The following is a 13,499-nucleotide window of genomic DNA, read 5'->3' as shown; positions in this document are numbered from 1 at the left end:
TCAGCTCAGGTCATGATCTCATAGTCTGTGATTTCAGGCCCCACATCAGGCTCTGTGTCTACAGCTCAGAGCCTGGAGCCTGCTTCAGATTCTGTGTCTCCCTCTCTCTCTGCCCCTCCCCCACTTGCACTCTGTCTCTCTCAAAAATACAAAAATAAAAAAAGATAACTGACTATTTAAACAAAAAAAATAATATGGTGTGCTAAAAGTAAAATGTATGAAAACAATAGCACAAAGGTCAGGAGGGGAACAATGGAAGTACACTATTTATTGTAAGGTTCTTATACTATTCATGAAATCATATAATATCATTTGAAGATAGACTGTGATAAGTTAAACATGAACACTACAAACCATTAAACAGCTACTAAAATAACAAAACCTGAGTTGTAACTATTTATCCCCCCACCAAAAAATAATAAAACGTACTAAATCAACCCAAGAGCAGGAAGAAGAAGAAAAAGAAAAAGAAAAGAAACAAAGAACAGATGGGATACATAGAAAAGAGTAGACAGTAGCTTTAAATGTAAGCATATAAATAATTACATTAAATATAAATGGTATAATCACCTAATTAAAAGATAGAGTTGTCATACTGGATAAAAAAGCAAAAGCCAACTATATGCTGTCTATAAGATTCATCTTCAATACAAAGATATAAGTAGGTTAAAAATATGGAAGAAATTATGCTTTGCTAACACTAATCAAACGAAACCTTGAGTGGCTATATTTACTATAGGACAAAGTCAATTTCAAAGCAAAGATATTACCAGGGATAAATGAGGTTATTCCATTGTGATAGAAATGTCAACTATTAGAAAAGACATAACTTAAGAATTTATGTGTCTGATAATAGAACTTCCAAATATATTAAGGAGAATAGGAAAGAGAGACACATAAGCACTCAATTATAGTTGGAGATTTCAATATCCCTCTCTCAATAATTGACAGAAAAAATATATAGAAAATGAGTAATGATACATCAGACTTGAAAAATACTACCAACCTACTTGACCTAGTTGACATTTATAGAATACTCCACACCAAATCAGCAGACTACATATTTTCTTTCAAGTGGACACATAATATTTATCAAAATAGGCCATATTCTCATCTATTACCAGAATTCATTGGCTATAAAACAAGCCTCAATAAATTTAAAAGGATTTCAGTCATCCAACATATTGTTCTGTGACCACAATGGAATTAAATAACAAATTAACAGATCTGTAAAATCTCCAAATATTTAGAAACTAACCAACACACTCCTAAGTAACCCTATTGGTCAAATAAGTCAAAATGGATATTAGAAACTATTTTGTACCAACTGAAACTGAAAACACAACATGTCAACATGTGGGATGTTGCTCATATAGTATTCATCTTCCCCAGTGTCCACTTTTAAGAAACTAGAAAAAGAAAAGGAAATTCATCACTGAGTAAGGAGAGAAAATGGAATGATAAAGATCAAAGCAGAAATTTTTGAAAAGGAAAACAAAAATAGAGAAGTCACTGTAATGAAAAGGCACTTTTTAGAGAAGATAAGTAAAACTGATAAACTTCTGGCCAGATTTATCAAGAAAAGACAAGAGAAGACACAAATTATCAATATCAAAAATGAGAGGAATGACATCACTACAATTCTACAGATACTAAAAGGATAATAAGGGATTATTATAAAATACTTTATGTCAATAACTTCAAGATGAAATAGATTCCCTGAAAGACATGAACTACTCAAAAAAATAAAGTATGTAATTTAAGTAGCACTATTACAAAAATAAAATCTGTAGTTTAACACTTTCTCACAAAGAAAGCTTCAAGCCCACATGGCTTCACTGGTGAATTCTAGCAAACATTTAAGGAAAAAATAATGCCAATTCTGCACAAACTGTACTAGAGAATTGAAGAGAGGGGAATACTTCCCAACTCAATTTTAAGGCCAACATTCACCTTATGAAAAATAGATAAAGACATTAGAAGAAAGGATAGATAGAAGATCTCATATACTGCTGGCTGGAATGCAAAATGGTACATCCACTTTAGAAAACAGGTAAGCAGTTTCTTAAAAAGTTAAATATACACTCAGCATATGATGTAGCAATCCTGCCATTAGGTATTTTACCACCTGCCCCCCTCCCCCAATGAAAACATATGCTCACACGAAGACCTGCATGTAAGTGTTTTAAGCAACTTTATTCATAAAGGCCAAAAAGCTAGAAACAACTCAAATGCCCATTAACTGATGAATGCATAAACAAACTGGTATATCCTCACAACTGCAATACTACTCGGCAATAAAAAGGAAATGAACTACTGACATGTGCAAAAACATGGATGAGTCTCTGGGGTGCCTGGGTGGCTCAGTCAGATAAGTGACCGACTTTGGCTCAGGCCATGATCTCATGTTCCGCAGGTTCATGCCCTGTATTGGGCTCTGTGCTGACAGAGCCTGGAGCCTGCTTCGGGTTCTGTGTCTCTCTCTCTCTCTCTGCCCCTCTCCTGCTTATGCTCTCTGTTTCTCAAAAATAAATAAACGTTAAAAAAGTTAAAAAAAAAACAAACATGGATGAATCTCAAAAGGATTATGCTGAAAGGAACCAATCACAGAAGACTGCATACTGTATGATTTCATTTATTTATTTTTTTTAATGTTCATTTATTTTTGAGAGAGAGAGAGAGATGGAGTGCAAATGGGGAAGGGGTAGAGAGACAGGGAGACACAGAATCTGAAGCAGGCTCCAGGCTCTGAGCTGTCAGGACAGAGTCCGATGCAGGGCTTGAACTCACAGACCGCGAGATCATGACCTGAGCTGAAGTCGGACGCTTAACTGCCTGAGCCACCCAGGTGCCCCTTGTATGATTTCATTTATAAGACACTGTAGAAAAGGCAAAACTATAGGGACAAAAATTAGGTTGGTGGTTGCCAGGGCTGGTGGTGAGAAAAGGGGATTGGCTGCAAAGGCACATAGGGGCCTTTTGGGGTGACAGAAATGTTCTACGTCTCAAATGTGATGGTGGTTACATAACTACACGTTTGTCAAAACTCATCAAACTGTATGCTTAAAAAGAGTAAATTTTATACCTCAATAAATCTGACTTAAGAAAACAATAAAACAAATCTAAGTAAACAACTAAGTGAAAATACACATAAGAAAAATCAACTTACAGTGTTTCCAATTCAACGGTCATCATGAGGATGCTCTCAACTGTTGTAAGTGACACCTGTGTTGATCCCATGTCTCTGAAGGAGAAAGCCCAAACATGCGTGATTTGAACCCAAGGATAAAAATTCTGTACCTAAAAAGATACTTAGCAACATGTGATTACTTCAATTCTGGCTTCTTTGTCAAGTCAGCTCAAGAGTTTTCTTGCTATGGACAATAATTTCAGAAAGCTCCCAATGAAGACATTTTATGTGCATCATCAAATTAATCACCTTGGTGCTCAACAGTACAATCCTTTTTACTCTTATCCTCATTTTCATTCTCAATTGCATCCACCTCTCTTGATTAGTCTTTTTTTCTTTTAATATACACCTTACTCCACTTTCCACTTTGAGATAAATGGTATTTCTACCTACATCTACAAGTCCCATGTCTGTTATGTGTTCTTCAATACTACTCCTTCCTCTGCAGGCTATCTTGCCCATATACGTTTTTTCTTTGCTAATAATGCTTATTTCAATAACCCAGTTAAAATTTAAATTACGACTTTTTAACCAAAACGCAAAATACTTAATCTTTTGATGACAACAAAAAAGATCAGAAATCATCTCATGAGCCATGAGATTGTTGCAATACTTACAAATATTTTAATGCTGGCAACTTAAAAAGATAGGAATCTTCAACAGTTGACAGAGGGTTACGACTGATAATTCTGAAAAATGCAATGGAATTAAAATTATCTGCATTTCCAGTAATGACTACCATGAAAGTTTATGTTCATTTTGGGGGTATGGAACTGGAAGGTGAAAACTAATCATTTTCTGCCTTTGCCTATAAATCACCCTTAGATTCTGTAAAGCACTCTTCCTTTGGGAACTACCCAGCTCTCTGGACGATAAAGTGGAGAACAGAAAGAGGAAAAAAAAAAATTTTTTTTTTACGTGGACAGCAAAGCAAAGATATGCCAAAGAACTTTTTGGGCTGAAAATCCTAGAAGTGACTATGCTGGTAGGAAGCCCAGGCTCTGTAGGAAATACTGTTTCTAGTGTCCTCTGTAATTCTAGGTGCTTTTCCTTTATCTCTAGAAATGTAAAAAATTCCACAGTTTAAAACACCCGGTTAAAGACAAAAATAGGACCAATTCCTCAGTTTGGGGGCCAAAGACAAAGGGATTAATCTAAGAGGAAATGGTGAAAGCTATACCCCCACCATGTGTATTCTCCTATGACAGCCTTTGTTAGGTGGCATATGATCCCGTTTCCTTATCCATCTCCTGGACTGCCAGCTCCTTGAGGGCAGGGACCATACTCTATTGTCATTTTTGTCCCTGTGCCTGACAGAGTGCTTGTTATTTACTAGTTACTTAGTGAAGGCTTGTTGAATAAATAACTTTTTGTCACTGCTTGACACAAGTTTTTATTCCAAAATGCCAAGTAGATTTTCTTCTCAGTTCTTTACAGCAAAAATAAAGTGAAGGAAACAGGAAGAAAGAAAAGAAAATCTGCCTTTAGGTTGACTCTGCTCAAGAATCATCACTGTACTTTTGCAAAATTATAAGGATAATCATCACAACCAATACTATTGAGCCATAGGGCATCTGTGATCAGCATTTCACATTTAAACCTCACAATAACCTTATGTGATAGATACATCATTACCCCATTTTACAAGTGAGGAAACTGAAGTACAGAGAGGTTGTATAATTTGTCCCAGTTTGTCAAGCCAGTCAAGAAGCAGAGCTGGAATCTGAACTCAGTTCTGACTCCAAAGCCTGTATTTAACTTGTATGAAAAAAAAAGGGGGTTTAAAATAGCCGTTACCTTAAACTTAACTTTGAGAGCATTAAATATAGAAACACTTTGCTGAACTTCATCTCTCCATCTGGGAGAGCTTCTCTAAGAATTACATTTTCTATTTTTATTCCTTTCCTCTAATCATCTCCCATGATTAAGTATTTAATTAGCCTGTGATCATTGAGACTTTAGAGATTTCATTTTTTATTTTTGTATTCTATTTTTTGAGAGAGAGAGTACAAGAGTATGAGTGAAGGAGAGGCAGAGGAAGAGAGAGAGAGAGAATCCCAAGCAGGCTCCATGCCCAGTGCAGAGCCTGACATGGGGCTTGATCCCATGACCGCAAGATCATGACCTGAGCCGAAATCAAGAGTCAGGCAGTTAACTGAGCCACCCAGGTGCCCTGAGACTTTAGACATTTTAAAGCCCTGTTACAGGTGAATCAGTGAAAATGAGAAAGGAAGGACGTCTGAAAATTCATCCTTCCGTAAAAGCAACAACAACAACAAAAAACTAGCAAAAATGGTCAAAATCAACTTTCTCAGAACTTTGGAAATTTTAACCAATGGGCTTGCAGCAACCCGGAGAGCATTTATTAAAGAAAAAATTACTAATTTCTATGAGAACAGTGAGCTCTGTTGTTTTAACTTGTCCTCAACCTCTGCTCTCCATCGTGATGGTAGCCTTAAAAATTGCCCACATCCCAGGGGAACAGAATGGAGCTCAAGTTCCTTAAAGCCTCATTCCCAAGGAACAAACTGTCATTGTTTTACCTGTCTAGTGGGGTCCCTAAAAAACTTCACTTGAAAGCCTTGCCCTTGACCTCACTGAGAACTGCACAGTGCTAAAATAGCCTCTTCCCAAGGGGCATTTTTTGAAAACAATTATAGATAAATGTTTTAATCTGGCAGCTATGTGAGGCAATTGATAACAAGACAAAAAATAGCCTAAACAAAAAGCCTAAAAGGAAAAAGCTGAGAAATGAGATGTCCATAGGGACTTTGAAATGCTCCAACATCTTCCTGGGTAACTAGAAGACCACAAGACATATTCCTGGGAATGTAGAAAAAAAACCTTAGCACTAATAAATGAGTTCAGCAAGGTTACAGGACACAAGATCAATATGTAAAAATTAGCTTTATTTCTATACATCAGCAATGACTATTCCAAAAATAAAATTAGAAAAACAATTCCATGTATAACAGTACTCAAAAGAACAAAATACTTAGGAAAACATTTAACCAAAGAAGTGCAAGAATCACACTAAAAACCACAAAACGTTGTTGAAAGAAATTAAAGAAGATTGAAATAAGTGTAAAGATATGCCATGTTCACGGATCAGAAGAAAATATTGTTAAAATGGCACTATACCCCAAATTGAACTGTGGTTTCAGTATAATCCCTATCCAAACCCCAACTGACTTCTTTCCAAAAATTGGCAAGCTAATTCTAAAATCTGTATGTCAATTCAAGGGACCGAGAATAGCCAAAATGATCTTTTTAAAAAAAAAAAAAAAGTTTATCTATTCATTTTGAGAGACAGCGAGCATACACACCCGTGCAGAAGAGCAAACATGAGCGAGTGTGAGTGGGGAAAAGTGTGAGCAGGGGAGGGGCAGAGGGAGAAGGAGAGGGAGCATCCCAAGCAGGCTCCATGCTGTCAGTGCAGATTGCAACACGGGGTTCCATCTCACAAACCATGAGGTCATGACCTGAGCTGAAATCAAGAGCCGGCCACTTAACCAACTGAGCTACCCGGGTGCTCCAAAACGATTTTGACACAGAACAACAAAATGGGAAGACTCACACGCCCTGGTTTCAAAACCTACTTCAAAACTACAGTAATCACGGTGTGGTACTGGCAAAAGAACAGACATGTAAGTTGATGGAACAGAACTGACAGTCCAGGAACAAATCCTCACATTTATGGCCCACTGATTTTCAACAAGGGTGCCAACACCATTCAACGTGGGAAGACTAGTCTTTTCAAATGATGCTGGGACAACCGTATATCCCCATACAAAATAATGTAGTTGGATTCCTACACTTCACACCATATATAAATATTAACTCAAAATGAGTCAAAGACCTAGAAGGAAGAGCTCAAGCTATAAAACTCTCAGGAGAGAAATCTTTATGACCTTGGATTTAGGCGACGGTTTCTTAGACATGACACAAAAAGCACAACAAACCAAAGGAAAAATAGATAAACTGGACTTTATTTAAAAATAAAAAAACAACCCAAAACTATCATATGTCTGATACAAGTCTAGTATCCAGAACATCCAGAATATATAAAGAACTCTTAAAACTCAGTGAAAAGACAAATAATCAAATGTTTAAATGGGTAAAGGATTTGAAGAGACATTTCGCCAAAGAAAATACATGAATGGCCAATAAGCACATGAAAAGATGCTCAATGTCTTAGGTCATTAGGGAAATATAAATCAAAGCTACAATGAGATACTACTCTACACTCACTAAGATGGCTATGATCGAACAGAGAGACAATGATAAGTGGTAGCAAGATTTGGGGAAACCAGAATCTTCATACATTGGTGGGAATGTAAAATGGTGTAGTCACTGTGGAAAACAGTTCGGCAGTTCCTCAAAAGGGTTAAATATAGAGTTACTACATGACCCAGCAATTCCACTCTTAGGTATGTACCCAAGAGAATTAAAAACATATGACCACACAAAAACTTGTACATGAATACTCATAGCAGCATTATTCACAATAGCCAAAAAGTCAAAATAATCCAAATGTCCAATAACTCACGAATGGATGAACAAAATGTGACTGGAGCACCTGGGTGGCTCAGTCGGTTAAGCATCTGACTTTGGCTCCGGTCGTCATCTCACAGTTCATGAGTTCGAGCTCTACATCAGGCTCTGTGGTTTTGGATCCTCTGTCCCCCTCTCTCTCTGCCGCTTCCCCGCTTGTGTGTGCGCTCTCTTTCAAAAATAAATAAACATTAAAAAAAGGAATGAAGTACTGAAACATGCTACAACCGGATAAATCTTGAAGCCAACAAGCCATGTGAAAGAAACTAGACACACATTTCTATGAAATGTCCAGAATAGGCAAATCCATAGGGGCAGAAGGTAAATTAGTTGTTGCCAGGGGCCTGGGAGGAGGGGGGAATGGGGAGTAAAGGCTGATGGGTATGGTATTTCTTTCGAGGGGGGCAATGACAATGTTCTGGAATTAGCAGTGATTATTGTCTATCAAAGTATACCATTGGACTATATACTTTATAATGTTGCATATTCTATTATGCGGACTATATCTCAATTTGAAGAAAAAAAAAAAGAACCATGTTGTGATAAATAGAGAACCAGTTGCCAGAAGATCAAACATGTTAGTAGGTGGAGAAAAGGGGAGCGAAGATTCAAACTCTTCCACAACGGAGGTCAGAGGGAGTTAGCGGTGCGGCTGGGAGCCATGCATTTTTGTTCTTGCCTTGGAAACTCCCCTATTCTTCCTATTCCAGCCCCTTCTTCTACGTTTTTTCAGGCCCATTAACATGTCGGGTTTGTGTAACACTAGTTAATATCCAGTCAGACGATGTTATGAAGAGAAAGAACGTGAGTGTCACATGTCTGGTTAAACACAGTTCCTCAACCTTGAGGCTCCGAATGTCCTTTGGCTTTGAAAAAATAAAAATGGCATTAATACCTACAAGCTTACTGGCGGGCTCTGTGCAAGTAACCTCTTCCACGTGTGTGTCTTCCCCTGCCCACTTCTCCCCCCCCCGCCCCGCCCCCCTGGCTCCCTATTAAGAAAGACTATGAAGAATTATGCAGCCAAAACAATTTAGTAGTTTGTTATCCTTCCCCCAACTATCTCAGTGCTCTACCCCCACTGTCCCCCCCTCTTTCCTGGTAGCTCACCCATGGCCTTATACCCATCGGCTCGGTGCTTCCTCTTACCCAGGCAGCCCTCCTGCTGAGATGAATGCCCTGTGTTTATCTGTAGTGAAAACAAAATACAGGCCACTCCAAGTTATCCTATCTCCTCCTGTCTTTAGTGCCGCCTTCTCTTCATGGAGCTATTGTGCCTGAGCCAAGGGGAGAATGAGAACTGACCCGACAGGTTACATCTGCTGGACCGACAGCAATTGTCTTTCCACAGACTGCGATACGCACGAACGGTGGACGCTGCACTAGACATCATCTCCATTTCCGTTCAATTCCCTCATTTTACAGATAAAACGTGTGCTGACTCAGTCTATTGGCTTTTGGATATTCGTGGGCTTATCTTTATGGGAGTAAAACATAACAACAGTTATCCTCAAAGACTGTCTCATAATCAAAGTTGAAGAAATACTGTTCTAGATATTTTTTTGTTTTTTAAAAAACTCTATCTTATTTGAAGAGGAAAACTCAAGTATTTTTGCAAAAGCTTTCCGTTGCAGAGCAACGGGACAGACTAAAGGTAGCTCACAAAATAAGGGAACATTTCTTACGTGTTATTTTTTTTTTCTCCAAATTCTTCTACAGAGGTCCAGACAGATGGGCTACGTTTCCTTTCTATTAACTGAGGAGACAGAGAAGACTTGAGGACTGAAGCTTGTCACCACTGTCCTGAATGTCCTGAAATCCTAACAGCTTTGGCTGAAAAAATGTCCAAAGCAGGCAGTGAAAATACATTTCAAATAGGACAGACTCCAAACTCTCTATGCTGGAATCCCAAGGCATGGAGGGAAAACTGGCTCCTTGGAGGAAAGCAGTTGAAGAAATAAGTAGAGTGATCTAGACCCTATTCCAGTATGTTTGAAGTACTTGGGGATAGAATAACCCCTTTCCTTTATTCATCTACATAGGTCCATGAGCCATGAGAACATGACTCCCCATGCGAAGCTCCTCAATACAAGACATCTAACGGCATCACGTAGATCCTCTCTCAGGGGTTGGGCGGGGGGAGGGGCGAAGCCTAAAGAATCTGAAATGGTGAGCCCATGTTTTAATTCAAGTTCTGAGAACAGCCTTGAAGAGGAGTTTCTGGCAGTGAGGAACAGCCCAAGAAGCAAGGGCCCCGGAATCAGGCAGACCTAGGTCTGAATTCTGGCTGTCACTTCCTGGTGAAGGGACTTAAGTAACGAACGTCTCCGAGTCTTTTTAGCAGCATTTACCTCATAAGGCAATTTGAGGATTAAAGGAAAGAGCATGTGCAAAGCACCTAGCATAAGGCTGGGCACAGAGTGGGTGCCTAGCAGTGACGATGTGATATTTGCACCAGGCGGTGAGCAGGAAGCCTGGGGATGCCCATAGGTGGCATGGCCAGGAGCTCCCGAAGCATAGGGAAAAGGAGCTCCCTGCTCGAAAGGTCCTATTCCAGTGAGAAGCTGACTCCAAGGGACGACGCCCAAAAGGCCGGTTGTCATTCAGGTCCTACCTAGTGCCAGGGAATGCGGAATTGTATTACTCGCGAAGCTTCTTAAGTGGTTCTGTCACTTATTGACAGTGTGAACCTAGGCAAGTCACCCGATGTCTCTGAGTTTCAACTTCCTCATCCCCGAAATGAGGATGATACTACCTGTATCACAAGAGTTGCTGGAAAAACGAAAATGAAGTGCCGTGTGAGGGGCCACGTCCGGAGCATTTCCCACGTGCCAGGCTCTATTCTAAGAGTTTAAGACACACTGTCTTACTTGCAGCACAAGCGAAAGGTCTCAGCGTAGTGCCGGGGCGCAGTAAATACCTAACAGAGGTAGGTATTAAAGAAATGATATGGGGCAGAGGAGCAACTACCATGCTTCCCAGAGAAAGAAGATGCCTTGGCATATACGTGGGAAGAATCAGAGGCAGCTGGGAGAAGAAAAGTAACAGTTGGGTATGACTATCGCAAAGCTTCTGAACTACCACACACGGAAAATAATAAAAGTTACCCTAAATCACCCCAAAAGGACAGCCCTGAGTTGTCATCTTCATCCTTAACGTTGATGCCTTTCTGAATCTGAGAAGAAGCTGTCAGGATTTCCAGTACATACCAAAAAGCGATGACAATATCCTGAAGTGTGTCAACTTGTGTGGGCACGCAGCCGTCTAAAAGGAAGCAGATGGTGGTTGACTGGGGGAGCGTTAGGGCGTCTCTGTGACTGCGGCTCGACTTTGCCTTCAGAGGGTGGCCACACCTACCTCAACGATATTCTCAACAATAATTCAAAAGGGGTAAGGCTTAGATTTTCCTTATTCTCCCTTAGAGCTTATGTTCTTGGCACAATACTGATGCGCCACAGACGAGCCAGCATGTGAATGTGCTCTATCCCGATAAGGTACAGCCTTTCTACATCGTAGAGTCCTTCGGCTTCTAAACTCATGGAGCTCGTACTGTTAGAAGCAATGAAGTGAATTTTTTAAAATAAGCCATCGGTCTGCACCTGTGTAGGTGAATGAAGGAGAAGCACTTTAAAGTCAGGAAAAAAAAAGTATACTTAACATTTAGGATTATCAACCACTGTTGGTTTTCCATAATATATTTCATTCCTGATTTCATCTGAAAGAAATAGGATTATTACTACCATTCAAAAAGTGGTACCTTATTAATAAACTCTTGGCATGGCTTTGAGGTGGATTTCAGATTCAAAATAGACTTTACCACACCGCTAACGTGTTCACTCAGTGTTTATCAATAACTTAAGAGGCTTCATTCAAAAAACTTACTGAGATAGAATTACCTGAAACCCAGGGGTGAATCGAGGCCTTGTAGGGTCTGGACCTCATCTACTTTGGGAAATCCTGCCTCATCAAAACATGCAAAATTATGCGTACAGGAACTGCGAGGGTCCCTCCCAAGACTTCGGAAGGGGCCTATGTAAGTGAGAAGACCTGAAGTTTAAGCTTCAGTCAGTTCAAGATAAATCCACCTCAGCTGGGGCCCAAAAGGCTTACAAACTTATTTAATGCTGGAGAAAATATTGTTTCAACTTATAAACACCCCAGTAATTAAGTCACATAGGTAATAACGTGACTGAATTCACGGGATGGCATCTCCCTTGCGCATGCTCTCTTTCTCTCAGAATAAATAAACGTTAAAAAGAAAAAAGAAAAGAAAAGTTTGGCCCCAAACAAGGAGCCCAGCCTCCAATACACACTTACTGTACTGTGATAATTTTTTGGAAGTTAACTGTGAATTCGTTTTAGTAGTACAGCTCTATTCAAACCACATTGAAAGGGCGGGCCTACGCCGGCTGACTCCATCTTGTTCTGTGTCCTTCACCTTGACCACACCTCCTCCCCTTGAGTAACCCCCCCCCCCAACTGCCTAACAGCACTCTTCCCCAGGACCCTTCCCCAGCCAATCAGCTGAGGCCACAGCCATTACCTCACCAACTGCCCCTAGGCCCCCATAAAACCTTTGTCCTTTTGAAACTGGCTCTCTCTCCCCGGTATCTCACCTCTGCATCAGTGCAGGTAGGGGATTGAGCTCGAGCTAGCTCGAATAAAGGCTCTTTTGCTTTTACATCGGACTCGGCTCCCTGGCGGTATTTGGGGATCACGAATTCTGGGCATAACACACATGACATGAGTATTAATTTATTCTCAATACCAGCTAGCTCTGGTTCTTTAATTACCTTTTTCTGTCATGTAAGATCGATGAGGGAGCATGAGGCAAGTTGAGGGCAAAATACAAGTTAGCACATGCCCCCGCCCCAGGTGGGATATGTGTGATTCTGGCTGCTCGAGGACAAAGGAAAGGAAAGAAAACAAATGGTTAACTGATAAGAGATCTCAGTCGGGCAAGATAGGAGTTTCCATCAGTTTACAAATATCTTAGTAAATTACAAGAAAAAGGCAATCTTATCAATAGCCTAATCGCCAGAAACCTACAGAATCAGCGTCCTGGAGCCCCAACATCACCCCTCCATAGTGATATGGGGAACAAAGGCAAGAAGGAAATCTCAGGTAAAATTAAATTTCCTTATAACCTGCAGCCTATTGACAGATACTTGAGGCAGGCAAATAAAATATTTCTCCAGGAACTCCCTACTGTCTTATTGCTTTGCTAGACGGAAAAACAACCTTAGCTTGACAATAGCAAGGCCTCTGGTATCTTAGGAGTCCTCTTTCACATATCACAGTCCCTCTGGAGACTTCCCTTTTGACTTGACCTCCCAATTCCATAGCATATAACCTGTCACTCTTCACAACCCCAGTGCAGTTCTTTCTGCCCACGGTCCTGTCCCTGTGCTTTCATAAAATCGCCTTTTTGCACCAAAGACATGTTCAAGAATTCTTTCTTGGCCGTCGGCTCCCGACTCCCCACCATCTCCCCAAAACTTCATCAAGATGAACGTGAAAACTCAACACAAGCAAGTTGTTGCCTTGTCCACGACAAATCTGTTCTATTTCACAACCATCCCCTACTTTGTCACCCCCTAGCTCGTTACCCTGCTGCACTGATGCCAGCATGGCTCACATACGTTTTCCCATCAACGGCCATCTTTTTCTCCTTCCAGTATGAAAGATTCTTGGGGACAGTCCCTGTGTATTCTTTGTACCCCCAGTACTTAGTACACTGTCGACACAGAGTGCG

The 13,499-nt window shown here is 40.2% G+C and overlaps 1 protein-coding gene across 7 annotated transcripts in view; it reads right to left on the bottom strand.

The window, feature by feature from the left end:
* LOC144615346 (uncharacterized) overlaps positions 1 to 13,499 on the bottom strand; it is a 49,227-nt gene that overhangs the window by 16,838 nt on the left and 18,890 nt on the right. For 6 of the 7 annotated variants that reach the window (XM_078442265.2, XM_081794745.1, XM_078442266.2 and 3 more), the window contains 2 exons: positions 3,808 to 3,879; positions 3,170 to 3,244 (listed from right to left, as the gene is read on the bottom strand). In XM_078442265.2, coding sequence (XP_078298391.2) covers positions 3,170 to 3,244; positions 3,808 to 3,879 — 147 coding nt within the window. The remainder of the gene's footprint in view (positions 1 to 3,169; positions 3,245 to 3,807; positions 3,880 to 13,499) is intronic. The other variant, XM_078442270.2, reaches the window with a different exon arrangement.

This window comes from Panthera onca, assembly GCF_046562875.1.
Source record: "Panthera onca isolate mPanOnc1 chromosome E1 unlocalized genomic scaffold, mPanOnc1 haplotype 2 h2.Chr16_ul_12, whole genome shotgun sequence".
Classification (NCBI taxonomy): Eukaryota; Metazoa; Chordata; class Mammalia; order Carnivora; family Felidae; genus Panthera; species Panthera onca.
The sequence above is the reverse complement of the archived record's forward strand: the minus strand, read 5'-3'. Positions and strand labels throughout refer to the sequence as shown.